At 42.3% G+C, this 20,007-nt stretch overlaps 1 protein-coding gene across 1 annotated transcript; it reads right to left on the bottom strand.

Annotated features, from left to right (window-relative positions):
* Window positions 1-1,074: 1,074 nt before the first annotated feature.
* LOC136179382 (interferon-induced protein with tetratricopeptide repeats 2-like) lies at window positions 1,075-7,490 on the bottom strand. The gene is made up of 2 exons (XM_065955571.1): window positions 7,369-7,490; window positions 1,075-1,834 (listed from the first exon to the last, which is right to left on the bottom strand). The coding sequence occupies exons 1-2, from the start codon at window positions 7,371-7,373 to the stop codon at window positions 1,429-1,431; spliced, it is 411 nt and encodes a 136-aa protein (XP_065811643.1). The 5' UTR covers window positions 7,374-7,490; the 3' UTR covers window positions 1,075-1,428.
* Window positions 7,491-20,007: the final 12,517 nt, after the last annotated feature.

The following is a 20,007-nucleotide window of genomic DNA, read 5'->3' as shown; positions in this document are numbered from 1 at the left end:
CTCTGATCCTGTATTTGATCATGTCTATAAACCTTTCTATTTCAGCCCTGCTCAGAACAGGCTGTTTCTGTGTCTGTACCTTTAAATATGTAAATTAGCTGTGTCTGACCACGCCCCCTCTCTGGAAGGGCTTGGGTGTACTCGGGCTTTCTCGCTCCATGTCCTATTGTTTACGGTGAGAAGGGAAACTCAGAGGGCAGAACAAACACCTAGCTGTGGGAGTGTCACCCACCTGGGGGAGGGGCTACTGCCCTTTGTGATGTCATGAAGGGAACTCTGTCCTGAATTAGTAAGTCGTCCCCGACTCTCTCTATCTTTCTCTCCCCTGTTTCTAACTCTATCCACTGTCCTATCTCTAAAAAAACGAATAATAAATAATAAAAATAATTCAGAAAATAATAAAAACAAACCTTCCTTTAATTTATTTCAAACAGTTTTGAAGGGCAGGAAATTAATTATTCATTTATTACCACGTGAAAGCACAACGCCTTCGTAGAAATTAGTTGGATTTTTTTGCTTGGACATAATTGTTCCCCTAAATTTGCCTCCCTACCTTTACTGCCTTGGCTCTTGCAGGTTTCTGAGAAACTCCTCAATTTCTCTGTCTTTATTCTTCTCCAGGATTCTGATGCTGTTCTTACGGAAGTAGGATTTTTCTGGTATTGCTGCGACGTTCATGTGATACTGTGTCGACCTGTGGTGGTCATTTCGATTAAAGTATAAATGATTTGCATATTTGTTGTAAAGCATCTGTTTGTCTGAAGGTTCTGCAGGGTCATTTTTGAGCAGTTTCTTAAATATCTGCTCAGCTTTGGCCTTGCTGTGACGTGACTTTGCATAGATAGATGCAAGATCTGTTTCGTTTTTGAGTGAAGAGTGAGGGTAAAGAGAGATCAGCTCCTTGTGGAGAGCGATTGCTCTGTCCACCATGCTTTGTTCTGGGGAACTACTGCTTTTATAAACGATCCTCCATCTGTAGCAGAGCGCAACAAGTCTCTTCAGAAAACGCACATCTGGATGTTCTTTCAGAACTTTCTCTGCCAAAACAATGGCGTCATCAGCAGATATGTAGCCTATGTAAAGGTTTAGTAAGGCCCACATGCCACTGTTACTGCAGCACAGAGTGCTCACATTTCCAGCCAACTCACGGACTTCATCTCGAATCTTTTTTGCTTCATCAGCAAGTTGGTCAAGGTAGAGAGCAATGAGGTACAAGTTCTCTGGATCCCGTTCCTTGGCTTGTCTCATTTTCTACAACAGGTCAGGGTCCAGCTTTGGGTCACTGAAGTTTTGGGCGTTCTTTAACCATATGACATAGCTGGTGTTCCAATCCACCATGTCCGGCTGCATCCTGGCAGCTTTCTCGTAGTAATCAACAACCAGCTTTTTATCCTCTCCCAAGAACATCAGGGTCCAGGCCTTTTCAGCTTAGATCTTTGGATTGAGGTCGTCCTGGGATGGAGATGGGTATTTTTCCATCAGGGCATCAACCTTTGACAGGTAAGCCTGACTCTCCTCTAGATCTCCCAGGTGGTGGTGCAGCCAGGCCAGGTTCCCGTAGTTCGCCACTAACCAAGGACCCACATCTGCATTTCTAATCTTGTTGAGGGTCTCTGCAGCCTTCTGAAACAAGTTCCTCGCCTCTTCATTTAACCCCAGCTTATACTGAATGAACCCCCACAGGTTGTAAATGTGGCCCAGCCATCTATTTCCCTTCTCTTTGCTGAAGTTCTCCATCTTGTCTGTGAGACGTAAAAGTTTAGGCCTGCTGTGGACCAGGTTCCAGGTGAAGTGGCACTGCAGGGACTCCAGTGTGGTTTGACTCTGAGCAGCACTGATGGAGAATAAAAAACAAACGTTTAAACACATCAGCAGCTAGTTTGGATATTCTTTGAAGTGTGCTATGCAAGCAGGTCTATATCTTACAACTTATCAATAATGACACACACCATCCCAGCCACTGCCTGTTCATCCTGCTGACATCTAGCAGCGCACATGTATGTTCTGCTTTTTTATGACTGTATTTATGTTTGCGGTTTCTCCTGTACTCTTCAAATCCGATGTACACAGCAACGCAGAAGCTTTGTTTGTCAACCTGAGCTTTCAATCGTGCCTTTGTTCCCCTTTTTGTATCGTCAGCTAACTAAGTAAACTTCTCAGATTCATGAAAAACAGACCAAACTCTTTGACATCACTGCATGGGCTCAGGAACAGTTTCCAGGAGACAGCACATCTCTGGATTCACAAAGGTTAGCTGAAACTTTTGTTTTTGTCTTTTATTACCGCTGTCGAATGGGAACTGATGGTACCCTAACCCCTAACCAATCAGTGGACAGCGGTATGTCTAGATCCTACCTTATCGGTACGCTTGGCACCCCAACAGAAGGGTACCAAAAAATTAGGATGGTACAGATCAGTTATTTGGTACCGTTCCCAACTTCTGATGGTGAAAAAGACGACAAATGATGATGGTGGAAATAGAGCAATAAACTGCCCTACCTGTAATCGTGACTCGTCACCTTGCAGTGAAAATATTTGGAGCGTTAAAAAGACCAAGGAGAGCCTGGCTAAATCCTTTGGGTGGACAGGCCTACTGCAGAGTGGTATTAAGATGAGATGATGAGATGAGATGAGATGAGATGAGATGAGATTCAACTTTATTGTCATTACACATATACAAGTATAGAGTAACGAAATGAGGTTTGGCATCTCACCAGAAGTGCAAATAAGCAGAAAGTGCAATAGTCTGTGCTATGTACAGTAATTGAGTGCAAGAGTCTGTGCTATGTACAGTAATTCTGTGCTATGTACAGTAATTGCAAAATTTACAGATGTAGACCAAAAAAGTGAATTATTAGGTAAATCTGGATGGCTGGATTAATGGGATGCAATAAATATAAATAAATGCTATAAATAAGTAATGCTACAAAATAAGTGTGTTTTTAGGATTATAATATACAGATTAAGATGCAGTGAGCATGCTATACTAATAATATACAGATTAAGATGCAGTGAGCATGCTATACTAATAATATACAGATTAAGGTGCAGTGAGCATGCTATACTAATAATATACAGATTAAGATGCAGTGAGCATGCTATACTAATAATATACAGATTAAGATGCAGTGAGCATGCTATACTAATAATATACAGAATAAGATGCAGTGAGCATGCTATACTAATAATATACAGAATAAGATGCAGTGAGCATGTTATACAAGTTTACAGATCATTTAAAGAATATGAACATACTATAATACAATAATACAGATGGATGAGAGATGTGTGTGTGTGACCAGGAGGAGTGGTGGGGGGATGATGGGTGTGAGGTGATATGGAGGGGAAAGGGGGGTCAGCAGGGTGCGGAGAGAGAGAGGGAGAGAGAGAGAGACAGAATACAGAGTTCGGGGTGTGAGGTGATATGGAGGGGAAAGGGGGGTCAGCAGGGTGCGGAGAGAGAGAGGGAGAGAGAGAGAGAGACAGAATTCAGAGTTCGGGGGGTAGAGTTCAGTAGAGAAACAGCTCTGGGGAAAAAGCTGTTCCTCAGTCTGCTGGTTCTGGTCCGGAGGCTTCTGAAGCGCCTGCCGGAGGGCAGGAGGGTAAACAGTCTGTGGGCAGGGTGGGAGGAGTCTTTAAGGATGCCATGAGCTCGCCGCAGACAGCGTGTTCTTTGGACATCCTCAATGGCAGGAAGTGGACACCTTGTGATGCGCTGGGCGGTTTTTACCACCCGCTGTAGCGCCTTACGGTCTGCGACAGAGTTTCCGTACCAGACTGAGACACTGCTGGTCAGGATGCTCTCGATCACACAGCGGTAGAAGTTCATCAGTACAGCTGAAGACAGGTGGTGTCTCTTCAGTGTCCTCAGGAAAAAGAGGCGTTGATGAGCCTTCTTAACCAGACTGGAGGTGTTAGTGGACCAGGAGAGGTCCTCTGTGATGTGGGTCCCCAGGAACTTGAAGCTGGAGACACGTTCAACAGCCATCCCGTTGATGTGAATGGGGTTGTGCGTGCTTCCTCTTTCTCTCCTGAAGTCCACGATGATCTCCTTCGTCTTGCTGGTGTTGAGGAGCAGGTTGTTGTCAGCACACCAGGCGGCCAGATGCTGTACCTCCTCCCTGTAGGCCGTGTCATCGTTGTTGCTGATGAGGCCAATCACCGCTGTATCGTCCGCAAACTTGATGATGGTGTTGGATCCATGTACAGGTCTGCAGTCGTGGGTGAAGAGGGAGTAGAGGAATGGGCTCAGCACACAGCCCTGTGGTACGCCTGTGTTGAGTGTGATGGTGGTGGAGCAGGTGTGTCCTGACCTAACATACTGGGGTCTGTTGGTCAGAAAGTCCATTATCCAGTGACGGAGGGAGGAGTTGAAGCCCAGGTCTCCGAGTTTAGTGTTCAACTTGGAGGGGATGACAGAGTTGAATGCTGAGCTAAAATCAACAAACAGCATTCGTGCGTATGTGTTGTTATTGTCCAGATGTGTGAGCACAGAGTGCAGCGCAGTGGAGACTGCATCCTCTGTACTCCTATTGCTGCGGTAGGCAAACTGGAATGGGTCCAGTGTGGGTGGGAGGCAGTTTTTCAGGTGTGCTAGGACCAGTCGCTCAAAGCACTTCATTATGATGGGTGTGAGTGCCACAGGGCGGTAGTCGTTCAGGCCTGTCGGGCTGGAGTGTTTCGGCACTGGGACAATGGAGGTGGCTTTGAAGCATGCTGGCACAGCTGCTTGGGCGAGGGACAGGTTGAAGATGTCCGTAAAAACCCCAGTGAGCTGCTCCGCACATGCCCTAAGCACGCGCCCGGGGGTGCCGTCTGGACCAGCAGCCTTTCGAGCGTTGATCCGGCTCAGTGCAGCGTGGACGTCTGTGGAGGTGAGTGAGAGGGGCTGGTTGTCTGCAGGAGGTCTGGTCGTGGTCTGTGTCTCTCTGTTGTCTCTATCGAAACGAGCATAAAAGTGATTTAGCTCGTTCAGGAAGGAGACATCTGTGGTTATCGGGGTGGAGTTTCTGGGTTTATAGTCACTGATGGCCTGGATGCCCTGCCACATGCGTCTGGGGTCGGAGTTGGAGAAGTGTTCCTCTACCTTCAGCTTGTAGCAGTGCTTGGCCTTGATGATGGTCCAGGTTTGCCCTGGATACGCTGTAGGCCATTGCATCATCTGATCTGAAGGCGGTGTTGCGGGCCTTCAGCAGGAGACGCACCTCCTTGTTCATCCATGGCTTCTGATTTGGGTACGTGGTGATCTGCTTCCATGTTGTAACACTGTCAATGGTGGTATTGATATAATCCAGCACAGAAGAAGTGTAGGTGTCAATGTCTGTGTGAGAGCCCAAGGTAGCCTGCGAAGCAAACATACTCCAGTCTGTGTGATGGAACTTGTCCTGAAGTACAGAGTCTGTCCCCGCTGGCCACACTTTAATCATTGTTACTGATGGCTTCACACGTTGGATGAGTGAGGAGTACTTGGGGATGAGGAACAAAGAAAGGTGGTCTGACTGTCCCAGGTGGGGGAGGGGGGTCGTGGTGTAGGCCCCTGCGATGTTTGTGTAAACATGGTCCAAAGTTTTGTTTCCTCTTGTATTGCAGGAAACATGCTGGTGAAATTTAGGGAGCACTGTCTTTAAGTTTGAGTGATTAAAATCACCTGCAACTATAAATGCAGCCTCCGGGTGAGCAGTCTGTTGTTTACTGATAGCGGTGTAAAGTTCCTTCATAGCAGCTTTAGCATCGGCATCAGGGGGGATGTAGGCTGCAGTTACAATAGTGGAGCTGAGCTCCCTTGGCTGATAGAAAGGTCTACATTTAACCATGAGAAACTCTATGTTAGCTGAGCAGTGTCTTCCAATAATGACAGAGTCTGTGCACCAAGCTTTGTTAATATAAATGCACAGCCCTCCTCCTCTGGTCTTACCGGAGTCCTCTGCTGTTCTGTCTGCTCGGTGTGTGTGGCGACCGGCTAGCTTGATAGCATCGTCCGGTACTCCGTTGTTTAGCCATGTTTCCGTGAAGATCATGACATTACAGTCCATAATTCTCTTACTGTGGATGATGCGAAGTCGTAACTCGTCCATTTTGTTCACCAAAGACCGCACATTAGCGAGGAAAATGCTGGGTAACGGGAGACGGTGCGGTGTTAGCTTTAGCTTAGCCCTTATACCTCCGCGCTTCCCCCGCCTTTGTTTACGGTCTCGACGCCGCCTGCGAGCACTTCCGCCCGGCCGGGTAGAGTGCGTAGCCTCGGGTGTTTTGGCGATCTCAGGGATGAGTCGAAGATTGTTGATTAAATCGTCAGGGAGGTGTATTCCGATATCCAAAAGTTCCTGTCGGGTGTAGGATGTTAAGACGAGGCTGTTCCGTGCGAACAGACCCGAAATTAACAATAAAATTACTGCAAAATTGCAAATCTGAGAGAGACGCTGGGCCTCGCGATGCGCTCGCGCCGCCATCTTGGTCATTAATGACCCTGTCCCAACTTTTTTTTAAATGTGTTACTAGCATAAAATATTAAATGGTCATAGTTTTCCAAAAAACATTAAATGTCTCAGCTTCAACAGTTGACATGTTGTTTTTGTGCTATTTTTAATTAATTAGTCTTTATCTTTACGTTTTACACAACGTTCCAACTTCTATTGAACGTGTGGGGTTCTTTGTTGTTAACATGTACTTCTTCTTAAAATGTATTCTTCCTTTATAATGTAATTTACGTATATATACTTTATGTTTTTATTGCCTGAAGGACCAGCAATTGAAAAGTTAATGTGCAACCTGATTGTGTGCAATTAAATTTATGAACCTTGAACCATCTTACTGCTGCAGCTGATACCTTACTTCCGTGTACCTTTAGTATGTTTTTATATAACAGCAGAGTATTTATATTCTGTGGTAATCCTTATTTTACTGAAGGTAAATATACAATTATAATTCCACCTCTTCAAAAATAAACAAAAAAACAATCAGTCATAATGTCGACTCCTTAAAAGGAAACACAAATTAAAATCAAAAAAACATTTTAAGTTAATTTTTGGTCTTTTTGTGCGTTTAATGGAGAGATAGGACAGTGGATAGAATTAGAAATCAGAGAGAGAGAGAGAGAGAGAGAGAGTGGGGAACGACATGCGGGAAAGGGTCCACAGGCGGGATCGAACCTGGGCCACCTGCTTGGAGGACCATAGCCTCCATACATGGGGCGCGCGCACTAACCAAAATTTTTACCCCAGACAAAAAAAATGCCACAAAAGCCTCAAAGTGAGAAAAGTAAACGTATGAAACACTAAAATAATGAAGCTAAAGGGGAAGAAAAAGACTAATAGGAAAGGGTTTGGAATTACTAAATTAGAAACATTTGTATGCAAGTCACATACTCACCTCATCTTTCTGCTGTTTCTTCCTCTCAGTCGTTTTCTGAAGATGACTTAGTCGAGCAGATGTTTCCTCTTGATGTTGCCCTCTGGTTACAGTCGCTCGAGCTTCAGCTCTCTAGTGTAAATGACGTGATGATGTGCAGCAGTAGCAGCTTTAAATGTCCGTGACAGAGGTGTGACACTTGGGAAGTCGTAAATCCACCTTTCTTTATCAGCAGGATGTTATCTGACTCTCCTTTCTTGAGAATGGAAACTTAAGTCCTCAGTTTCCCTGCAATTTATTCAAGGAGGAAAAAGTTCCTTCTCAAAGAATTGATGTATTGCTGTAATCAATTTTTGCTAGATTCCCTAGTAGTGCTGTAGTCAAGTCCAAGACATTTAGGGGTGGAGACCATGCTTGATCAATGCTGGAAATGCTGTCTCACCATAACTGTCAGTCACCCAAACGACAGGCTGAGATCTGGAGCTAAAGGTGACTTTTAAGCCTCCTGACAAACCGTTACACCGCACCCGCCTATCAATCAGGTCAGCTACACGCCTTATTGTGAATAACTCTTATCCTTCGTCAAATCAAAAAGGATGAGTTTTGAAAAACTTCAGCCCTGTACAGTGTGTGCCTATTGAGACATGAGCTAATCAGACGTATTATTATTATTTTTTTAACCAGGCTGTAAACATGTTAATTTCTGCTGTTAAAACAGGCTTTTTTGAATGGTTGTGTTAGTGTGCTGACTTTTATGTCTCTGCAAAAATAAACTAGCCAGACTCTCCTGTGGTGTGATGTGTGTTAAGAGTGATTTAACCTCCCCTATCTGCTCGGAAGACGATCGGACCGCCGTGATTTTGAAATCGTAGATATTAAACGTGTTCAATATTTACAAACAGAACTTCTGTTGTGTTGGGAGAACACAGAGGATGGCCGAGCACAGACTCTGAATTGTCACATGGAATGAAACATAAGCCAATCAGGAAACAATCTGACTGAAGATGGATGTCATCATTTCAGGACCAACTTGTTTATTTATGGCAACAACACGAGTGTTAGCACATTGGTCCTGTAAAACAAAACCACAATCTTTCTGATAAAATATTTACTGATGTGCAGGGTAAGAGCTAACCTCATTTAGCTGGACCATCATGTTTGTTTACGTGGAGTGGAGACTGATTGTTGGTGAATGATTCTGTTAGTGTGTTGTTAGGACCAGCCACATGTGACCAAATGTCATCCTTCTGAACTGTGACACTTTCTGTGACATAAGCTGGGTGCGAGGGCTAGTGAACGGATTCATGCCTTTCATTTATTTAAATACAGGTATATATTAAATAATAATATTGGTATTTAACTAATTAAATTCGAGACTGATTTTGTGTTATTTGGTTATTGTTCCCTGATTTCAGGGTGGTGCCCCGTTGATATTAATTCATATTAATCACATTGTTAATTTATATTAATAATTAATTAATCATATAATAATATTAATTTAATAGCAAGATTGACTCCATAAAACCCTAACATAATTGGTGCCCCGTGCGAGGCTGTAGTCAAGACCATTCCTTATGGAGACCGAATCATACCCGTGACCAGAGTGCTCCGAGAATGAGACAAGACCGAAACATTTAAGGATCCAGACCAATGAAGACCAAGATCAAGGCAGGGCGAGACCAAGTTAAGACAGACATTTAGGGATCAAGACTGAGTGAAGAACAAGGCAGGGCGGGACCGAGACAAGACCAAGACGAGTCCCATTGAAGGCGGTCTCCATGCTGGAAATGTTGTCTCAGCCTAACTTTCAGTCAAGCTAACGACGGGCTGATATCTGGAACTGAGGCAGGTTTTAAGCCTCCTTACAAACCGTTACATTGCGCCCGCCTCTCAATCATGTCAAGTATGTGCTTTACTATGGATAATACGTATCGTTCAGAAAGTCAAAACGGATGAGTCATCAAAAAATTCACCCCCCCATACAGTGTGTGCTGATCGAGACATGAGCTAATCAGACCTATTTGTTTTTTTGAACTAGGCTATAAACATGTTAATCTCGGTTGTAAAAACAGGCTTTTTTGAATAGGTGTGTTTAGCCCCTTTTCGACAAATGTCCCCAGAACTAAAAGGTTCAGAGGCTTCTGTCATATTAGTTGTTAGTGTTTCCACTGCTGCCTGAAGTTCGGGGGAAGTTTATTCAAATCAGGCTGTGTTGCTTTGCAAATGACTCCATTGATTAACAAAGGAAAGGAGTGCTGTCTTTAGTGTCATTAGAAAGGTAAGAGGACTCTGATAAAAATGTGAATTAGACCTGGATACCTCACTTCCCCAAATTCACCAAACACCTAAGAAACACCTTTCAAGATGATAAATTATAGTTACGCCTGTAATTAATTCCTTAAAGTAAATATTGGAGGACACTGCAGTTCGCCTATCAGCCAGGCATCGGGGTGGATGATGCTGTCATCTACTTCATGCAGACATGATTTCTCCTGTGCTTTCAACACCATACAGCCCATGCTTATGAGGGACAAGCTGGAACACACAGGATTCGACCTGCACCTCATATCCTGGCTCCTGGACTATCTGACCAACCGGCCACAGTTTGTGAGGACACGGGACTGTGTGTCTGACCGGGTCATCTGCAGCACAGGGGCCCCACAGGGGACCATCTTGGCTCCCTTTTTTTCCCTGTACACTGCAGACTTCTCCCACAAGACACCTAACTGTCAGCTACAGAAGTTCTCTGATGACTCCGTCATTGTCGGCCTCCTCACTGATGGGGATGAGGGGGAGTACAGAGAACTCAACCTGAACTTTGTGGACTGGTGCCAGCGGAACTGCCTGCAGATCAACGTGGGTAAAACCAAAGAGCTGGTGGTGGACTTCCGCAGGCACAGACCCACTTCCCCCATACTGGTGAGCATCCAGGGAAAGGACATTGACATAGTGTTCACCTGAATAATAAGCTGGACTGGACTGATAACACCCAAGCTCTCTACAAGAAAGGCCAGAGCAGACTTCATCTGCTGAGGAGACTCAGGTCCTTCGGTGTGCAGGGAGCAGTCCTGAGGACTTTTTATGACTCTGTGGTGGCATCAGCCATCCTGTATGGAGTGGTCTGCTGGAGCAGCAGCACTACAACTGCAGACAGGAACAGACTGAACAAACTGGTGAAGAAGGCCAGCTCTGTCCTGGGCTGTCCCCTGGACCCTGTTGAGGTAGTGGGAGACAGAAGGATGATGGCAAAGCTATCATGAACTTTGCATATCATGAAGAAAATATGTTTTAGAGGAGCAATATGTAACTCAGACACGTAGTGTTTAAAATGAGTACTGCAGTTAAAATTCTCAACATTGTAGAGAGCTGTCTCCCCCCGCCCCTTCATCTCCAATATTGATCTTAAACCCTTTTCACACATATGGAAATCTCCTGAAAAACTCCGGAGATTAGGCTATGTGTGAACGCAAACAGCCAAATTTTTCCAGGGATTTTACCCAGAGTTTCTCCAGCCGCTATATTGCTATATTGCTGGACGTCACCAGTAGCTGCCAGCTCAGCAGCCGAATCTGTCAATACAGATTCATGTTTCAAAAGGTGAAGTATCCCTTTAATGTCTGATTATATAGTTAGGTCACTTTATCATTTCAGTCACTACAAAGTGACAAAGCTATAGGCAAACGTTTCCCACCCCCTGCATGGAACTGTAACAGCTCTGGGCAGCTCCTTCAGCGGCAGGCTTCGCCACCTGCTGTGTCAGAAGGAGAGATACCGCAGGTCCTTCCTTCCTGCTGCAGTCAGACTGTTTAACCAAGCCTGCTCCCAGTCGATCACACAAGACACACATACACAACTGGACAATTCACTCTGACTCTGTGCAATAATAATGTTGTATTAATGTTATATTATATTTACCAATCCACTTTGTGCAATAACATCTTACACTTTATGTGCACTGTGTGCATGTCTGTGTTACACTAAATATTACAGACTACACTTTTGTCAAATAGCTGATCTATTTTTTATTTTGTAAATCTATTTTTAGTATCTATTTTTTTGTACATTCTTAATTTTTCTTTTTTCTTTAAATTGTACTGTGTTCACTTTTTGTCTGCAATCTTTGCTCTTTGCTGCTGTAACACTGTAAATTTCCCCATTGTGGGATAAATAAAGGATTATCTTATCTTAACCCCCACAGGTTGTAAATGTGGCCCAGCCATCGATTTCCCTCCTCGGTGCGGATGTCTTCCATCTTGTCCCTGAGAAGTAATGGTATTGACCTTTTGCGGTGCAGGTCCCAGGTGAAGTGGCACTGCAGGGACTCCAGTGTGGTTTGACTCTGAGCAGCACTGATGGAGAATAAAAAAACAAAAACAAACACATCAGCAGCTAATTTCTTTTGCTTTTAAGTGTGCTATGTTTACTGTTCATCTCCCATGAAGAAAATATGTTTTAAAGGAGCAATATGTAACTCAGACACCTAGTGTTTAAAATGAGTACTGCAGTTAAAATTCTCAACATTGTAGAGAGCTGTCTCCCCCCGCCCCTCTATCTCCAATATTGATCTTAAACCCTTTTCATACATATGGAAATCTCCTGACAAACTCCGGAGATTTGGCTACCCAGAAGGGTCTTTAGGCTATGTGTGAACGCAAACTGCCACATTTTTCCAGGGACTTTACCCGGAGTTTTTCTGGCCAGACCCTTAGTATTTTTTCCGTAGAAAGTCAGAGTGAGCTGATGTCTGAACACGGCAGGATATACTCTGGAGAATTCACCTCGAGCCAATAGAAACAGTGACTGCCTGAAGTGTCTGCACGCGACCTCTACGATCTCCGTGCACGTACTTAAACGGCTGCATTATGTTTTCTGTTCGTCAGTATGTTGTTCTCCTCTCTTTTGTGGATGTTGTCATTCCATTGGATTACACATAGCATTGATATAAAGGCAAATATTCTCATTATAACGTCGTGTAGCGGACTCTGTTGCTACGGCCGCTACTTCCACGTTGTTTATTTACGTCACGTCTTACCTCAGGAAATCCCCCCCCACCCTCCCCTCTGACAGGGGAAAGTCCCCCGTTGTGAGGAGCATGTGTGAACGGCTAGGTTGGGAGAATCTCCGGAGAAGTCCTCCTGTAGATATCTAGATATTATCCGGAATGCATATGTGAAAACGGCTATAGTTTGAGCACGTTTCTGCTTGTGGAGCTTATTGGAAACATGCAAACAGAAACAGATTTTTTAGGTCAGGTGCAATCACTTCTATCTGAACCAGGGGTGCCTTAAAACTGCCTACCTTCTCTGGTCCAAACAAATCCAGAGCATTCAGGAGCAGAATCTAAACTTAGAAGGAGGACATACTGGCTGCTGCATTGTTGTCAGAGAAGCCAGCACTTCAACATAACATGTTTCCTTAAAGGGATACTTCACCCATTAGCATTTAGCTTTGTATCATTAGAAACCTGGTAGTATTTTTGAATGGTCGTGCATCCTGTCCTCATTTTCGCCTGAGGTGGGGAATCTTTGTATTTCTGAGTCTGAAAAGGAGCCAGTGACGCAAAAATCGTCATTTTGCATCACTTGAAGCTGTTGTGATTAGCGGGGTGAAACTACAATACTAGTTCCTCATATTTTTGACCACTGAAGCTACAGACCAATCACAGATCAGTGGGTGGGAACTCACTCCCAGAATTGAAACTTAACTTCCGCCATATTGCTTGGAAGCTATGCTAACAGGCTCTATGGAGAAAGCTGATAATGGCGAAAAAATATAAATATAGTGGCGAGAAGGCTGCTGCTGACAGGCCGGTCTTGTGTCTTGGCTGCTGCCGCTGCTGGACACTGGCCGCCGGGGCCGCCGCTATATTGTTATATTGCTGGACGTCACCAGCAGCTGCCAGCTCAGCAGCCGAATCCGTCAATACAGATTCATGTTTCAACGGGTGAAGTATCCCTTTAATGTCTGATCATATAGTAAGGTCACTTTATCATTTCAGTCACTACACATCTCACTGATTAGACCTTTAACACACACACATTTCCCCACAAAATGTAACAACTTCAGTTTTTTTTAATCCTGAATGTAACTGAACTAAACTTTTAACAAGGGGAGATAAGGAAGAAGAGACTCAGGCGTTAGTATTTGACATTTTGGGATCAGAATGCATGAGGGTGATACACTAGAAAGAAATGGGTGTCATGATTTAGTTTTGTAGTTGTCCTCAATGTTTCTTGTATTGTATGCCTGCCTCTGTGTCTTTCCCTTCATGTTGATTGCCCTGATTGTCCTCACCTGTGTCTGATTACCCTATGTCTATTTAGTCTCTGTGTTTCTTCCCCTCTGTGTCAGTTCATTGTTGTTTGTAAGTGTTATATGTCGGATGTTAGTTGTTCCTGAGTGATTCCCCGTGGTTTTTTGTTTTCCCTTTTTTAGTTTGAACAAAGTATCTGTATCTGTTTGATCTGCATTTGGGTCCATATCCTCAAGCTCACTTGTGGCCTTTCTTCTGGACCTTGCCTTGGAGCCGGGCAACTCCACTGAGCCAAGGCCTCAGCCCAAGCATCGGACCAGGCCTCAGCTCAGGCATCAACTCCGGCCTCAGCTTCCCTGTATTCCTGTCCCTGTTCCCTCAGAGCGCCGTCTGCCACCAGTTCCGGCAGGGCGCTGTCTCCTCCCTGTTCCTGTTCCAGCAGAGCGCTGTCTGCCACCAGTTCCGGCGGCGCGCCGTCTGCCCCCTGTTCCTGTTCCGGCAGAGCGCCGTCTGCCTGCCGTTCCGGCCGAGCGCTGTCTGCCCCCGTTCCGGCCGTATAAAGATAGCAGCATTAGTTTTAGTGCTCCCACACTCAAATGCGGATGCAGAGAGGGTTTTCTCCATGGTCGCCCTCAACAAGACCAAAACAAGAAACAGCTTGGCACTGAATGGAACACTTTTGCCAATCATGACAGTCAAAATGGCTGGCCTGGAACCACAGTGTTTCAAATGGGAGCTGCCAACCCCTGTGCTGAAGGCCTCCAAACCTGCCACTAACACTTACAATGAACAACACTAACCATAATCACACAAACACACACACACAATCTCCCACCAGGGAGAGCAGATAGCACCCCTGCATGAAGAAATGTTGTCAATAAATAGTTTTATTTGTACAAATTTGTGTCTTTTATCAGACCAAACTGCGGCCGCAGCCACTCTGAACTCAGTTCAAAACTTGAGAGCCCTGCAACATATTGAGGCTTTGAGTTTCAATTCTTTAGAAATTAAAGGAAAGTCACATAACATCCTGCTGGTAAGGAAAGTGCCACGCCTCTGTCACGGACATTGAAAGCTGCTGCTGCACATCATCAAGAGGAAACATATGCTCGACTAAGTCATCTTCAGAAAATGATTGAGAGGAAGAAAAGGCAGAAAGATAAGGGGATATCTGACTTGCATACGGATGTTTACATGTCTCTAATTTATTAATTCCAAACCCTTTCCTATTAGTCTTTTTCTTCCTTTAGCTTCATTATTTTAGTGTTTCATACGTGTACTTTTCTCACTTTGAGGCTTTTGTGACTTTGTTTGTCTGGGGTAAAATGATAATAATAATAATAATACATTTTATTTATAAGTTTAAATTTCAAACACTCAAAGACACTGTACATTTGTCCTTCAGGCAATAAAAACATATAGTCTATATACGTCAATTACTTTATAACGGAAGAATACATTTTAAGAAGAAGTACATGTTAACAACAAAGAACCCCACACGTTCAATAGAAGTTGGGACGTTGTGTAAAATGTAAAGATAAAGACTAATTCATTAAAAATAGCACAAAGACAACATGCCAACTGTTGAAGCTGAGACAGTTAATGTTTTTTGGAAAACTATGACCATTTAATATTTTATGCCAGTAACACATTTCAAAAAAAGTTGGGACAGGGTCATTAATACCACTCTGCAGTAGGCCTGTCCCCCCAAAGGATTTACAACGTCGACTGATCGTCAAATTTTTTGTCGTTGTTGTTTTTGCAGCATAATTAAATTCTTTGTCTTTTAAACATTAGAAGATTTACTGAACTCTCATGATCATAATGATCCACCAAACTGAGTCCCAACAATTTTTATCCAGTATAAGTTTTTTTTATTTTTCAAATATATCACAAAAACATAAACAACAACAGCACAAACGTAGGACAGTCAGAAAAGAAACCTGTCATCCAGTAAAAGTTTTAATTCAAACACATTAGATCCACATAACTGTTCAAACTACTCCGCTGACCTTTTGATGACACTTCATTAAAGCCAATAAAAGATTTTGTTGAAAAGGAAACGGTTCTGTTCTGACAGCTAAGGGGAATAGAGGTACGACTGACAGCTCAGGTTGACAAACAAGGCTTCTGCATTGCTGTGTACACCGGATTTGAAGAGTAGAGGAGAAACTGCAAACATAAATACAGTCATCAAGTAGCAGAACATACATGTGCGCTGCAAGATGTCAGCCTCAAAACCTGCCACTAACACCTACAATAAACAACACTAACCATAATCACACACTCACACACTCACACACACACACACACACACACACACACACACACACACACACACACACACACAGTCACACTTGAGAGCCCTGCAACATATTGAGGCTTTGAGTTTCAATTCTTTAGAAATTAAAGGAAAGTCACATAACATCCTGCTGGTAAGGAAAGTGCCACGCCTCTGTCACGGACATTGAAAGCTGCTGCTGCACATCATCAAGAGGAAACATATGCTCGACTAAGTCATCTTCAGAAAATGATTGAGAGGAAGAAAAGGCAGAAAGATAAGGGGATATCTGACTTGCATACGGATGTTTACATGTCTCTAATTTATTAATTCCAAACCCTTTCCTATTAGTCTTTTTCTTCCTTTAGCTTCATTATTTTAGTGTTTCATACGTGTACTTTTCTCACTTTGAGGCTTTTGTGACTTTGTTTGTCTGGGGTAAAATGATAATAATAATAATAATACATTTTATTTATAAGTTTAAATTTCAAACACTCAAAGACACTGTACATTTGTCCTTCAGGCAATAAAAACATATAGTCTATATACGTCAATTACTTTATAACAGAAGAATACATTTTAAGAAGAAGTACATGTTAACAACAAAGAACCCCACACGTTCAATAGAAGTTGGGACGTTGTGTAAAATGTAAAGATAAAGACTAATTCATTAAAAATAGCACAAAGACAACATGCCAACTGTTGAAGCTGAGACAGTTAATGTTTTTTGGAAAACTATGACCATTTAATATTTTATGCCAGTAACACATTTCAAAAAAAGTTGGGACAGGGTCATTAATACCACTCTGCAGTAGGCCTGTCCCCCCAAAGGATTTACAACGTCGACTGATCGTCAAATTTTTTGTCGTTGTTGTTTTTGCAGCATAATTAAATTCTTTGTCTTTTAAACATTAGAAGATTTACTGAACTCTCATGATCATAATGATCCACCAAACTGAGTCCCAACAATTTTTATCCAGTATAAGTTTTTTTTATTTTTCAAATATATCACAAAAACATAAACAACAACAGCACAAACGTAGGACAGTCAGAAAAGAAACCTGTCATCCAGTAAAAGTTTTAATTCAAACACATTAGATCCACATAACTGTTCAAACTACTCCGCTGACCTTTTGATGACACTTCATTAAAGCCAATAAAAGATTTTGTTGAAAAGGAAACGGTTCTGTTCTGACAGCTAAGGGGAATAGAGGTACGACTGACAGCTCAGGTTGACAAACAAGGCTTCTGCATTGCTGTGTACACCGGATTTGAAGAGTAGAGGAGAAACTGCAAACATAAATACAGTCATCAAGTAGCAGAACATACATGTGCGCTGCAAGATGTCAGCCTCAAAACCTGCCACTAACACCTACAATAAACAACACTAACCATAATCACACACTCACACACTCACACACACACACACACACACACACACACACACACACACACACACAGTCACACTTGAGAGCCCTGCAACATATTGAGGCTTTGAGTTTCAATTCTTTAGAAATTAAAGGAAAGTCACATAACATCCTGCTGGTAAGGAAAGTGCCACGCCTCTGTCACGGACATTGAAAGCTGCTGCTGCACATCATCAAGAGGAAACATATGCTCGACTAAGTCATCTTCAGAAAATGATTGAGAGGAAGAAAAGGCAGAAAGATAAGGGGATATCTGACTTGCATACGGATGTTTACATGTCTCTAATTTATTAATTCCAAACCCTTTCCTATTAGTCTTTTTCTTCCTTTAGCTTCATTATTTTAGTGTTTCATACGTGTACTTTTCTCACTTTGAGGCTTTTGTGACTTTGTTTGTCTGGGGTAAAATGATAATAATAATAATAATACATTTTATTTATAAGTTTAAATTTCAAACACTCAAAGACACTGTACATTTGTCCTTCAGGCAATAAAAACATATAGTCTATATACGTCAATTACTTTATAACGGAAGAATACATTTTAAGAAGAAGTACATGTTAACAACAAAGAACCCCACACGTTCAATAGAAGTTGGGACGTTGTGTAAAATGTAAAGATAAAGACTAATTCATTAAAAATAGCACAAAGACAACATGCCAACTGTTGAAGCTGAGACAGTTAATGTTTTTTGGAAAACTATGACCATTTAATATTTTATGCCAGTAACACATTTCAAAAAAAGTTGGGACAGGGTCATTAATACCACTCTGCAGTAGGCCTGTCCCCCCAAAGGATTTACAACGTCGACTGATCGTCAAATTTTTTGTCGTTGTTGTTTTTGCAGCATAATTAAATTCTTTGTCTTTTAAACATTAGAAGATTTATTGAACTCTCATGATCATAATGATCCACCAAACTGAGTCCCAACAATTTTTATCCAGTATAAGTTTTTTTTATTTTTCAAATATATCACAAAAACATAAACAACAACAGCACAAACGTAGGACAGTCAGAAAAGAAACCTGTCATCCAGTAAAAGTTTTAATTCAAACACATTAGATCCACATAACTGTTCAAACTACTCCGCTGACCTTTTGATGACACTTCATTAAAGCCAATAAAAGATTTTGTTGAAAAGGAAACGGTTCTGTTCTGACAGCTAAGGGGAATAGAGGTACGACTGACAGCTCAGGTTGACAAACAAGGCTTCTGCATTGCTGTGTACACCGGATTTGAAGAGTAGAGGAGAAACTGCAAACATAAATACAGTCATCAAGTAGCAGAACATACATGTGCGCTGCAAGATGTCAGCCTCAAAACCTGCCACTAACACCTACAATAAACAACACTAACCATAATCACACACTCACACACTCACACACACACACACACACACACACACACACACACACACACACACACACACACACAGTCACACTTGAGAGCCCTGCAACATATTGAGGCTTTGAGTTTCAATTCTTTAGAAATTAAAGGAAAGTCACATAACATCATGCTGGTAAGGAAAGTGCCACGCCTCTGTCACGGACATTGAAAGCTGCTGCTGCACATCATCAAGAGGAAACATATGCTCGACTAAGTCATCTTCAGAAAATGATTGAGAGGAAGAAAAGGCAGAAAGATAAGGGGATATCTGACTTGCATACGGATGTTTACATGTCTCTAATTTATTAATTCCAAACCCTTTCCTATTAGTCTTTTTCTTCCTTTAGCTTCATTATTTTAGTGTTTCATACGTGTACTTTTCTCACTTTGAGGCTTTTGTGACTTTGTTTGTCTGGGGTAAAATGATAATAATAATAATAATACATTTTATTTATAAGTTTAAATTTCAAACACTCAAAGACACTGTACATTTGTCCTTCAGGCAATAAAAACATATAGTCTATATACGTCAATTACTTTATAACGGAAGAATACATTTTAAGAAGAAGTACATGTTAACAACAAAGAACCCCACACGTTCAATAGAAGTTGGGACGTTGTGTAAAATGTAAAGATAAAGACTAATTCATTAAAAATAGCACAAAGACAACATGCCAACTGTTGAAGCTGAGACAGTTAATGTTTTTTGGAAAACTATGACCATTTAATATTTTATGCCAGTAACACATTTCAAAAAAAGTTGGGACAGGGTCATTAATACCACTCTGCAGTAGGCCTGTCCCCCCAAAGGATTTACAACGTCGACTGATCGTCAAATTTTTTGTCGTTGTTGTTTTTGCAGCATAATTAAATTCTTTGTCTTTTAAACATTAGAAGATTTACTGAACTCTCATGATCATAATGATCCACCAAACTGAGTCCCAACAATTTTTATCCAGTATAAGTTTTTTTTATTTTTCAAATATATCACAAAAACATAAACAACAACAGCACAAACGTAGGACAGTCAGAAAAGAAACCTGTCATCCAGTAAAAGTTTTAATTCAAACACATTAGATCCACATAACTGTTCAAACTACTCCGCTGACCTTTTGATGACACTTCATTAAAGCCAATAAAAGATTTTGTTGAAAAGGAAACGGTTCTGTTCTGACAGCTAAGGGGAATAGAGGTACGACTGACAGCTCAGGTTGACAAACAAGGCTTCTGCATTGCTGTGTACACCGGATTTGAAGAGTAGAGGAGAAACTGCAAACATAAATACAGTCATCAAGTAGCAGAACATACATGTG

Source organism: Labrus bergylta, chromosome 6, assembly GCF_963930695.1.
Source record: "Labrus bergylta chromosome 6, fLabBer1.1, whole genome shotgun sequence".
Lineage (NCBI taxonomy): Eukaryota > Metazoa > Chordata > Actinopteri > Labriformes > Labridae > Labrus > Labrus bergylta.
Note: the sequence above shows the minus strand (reverse complement) of the source record. Positions and strands in the feature narration are given on the sequence as shown.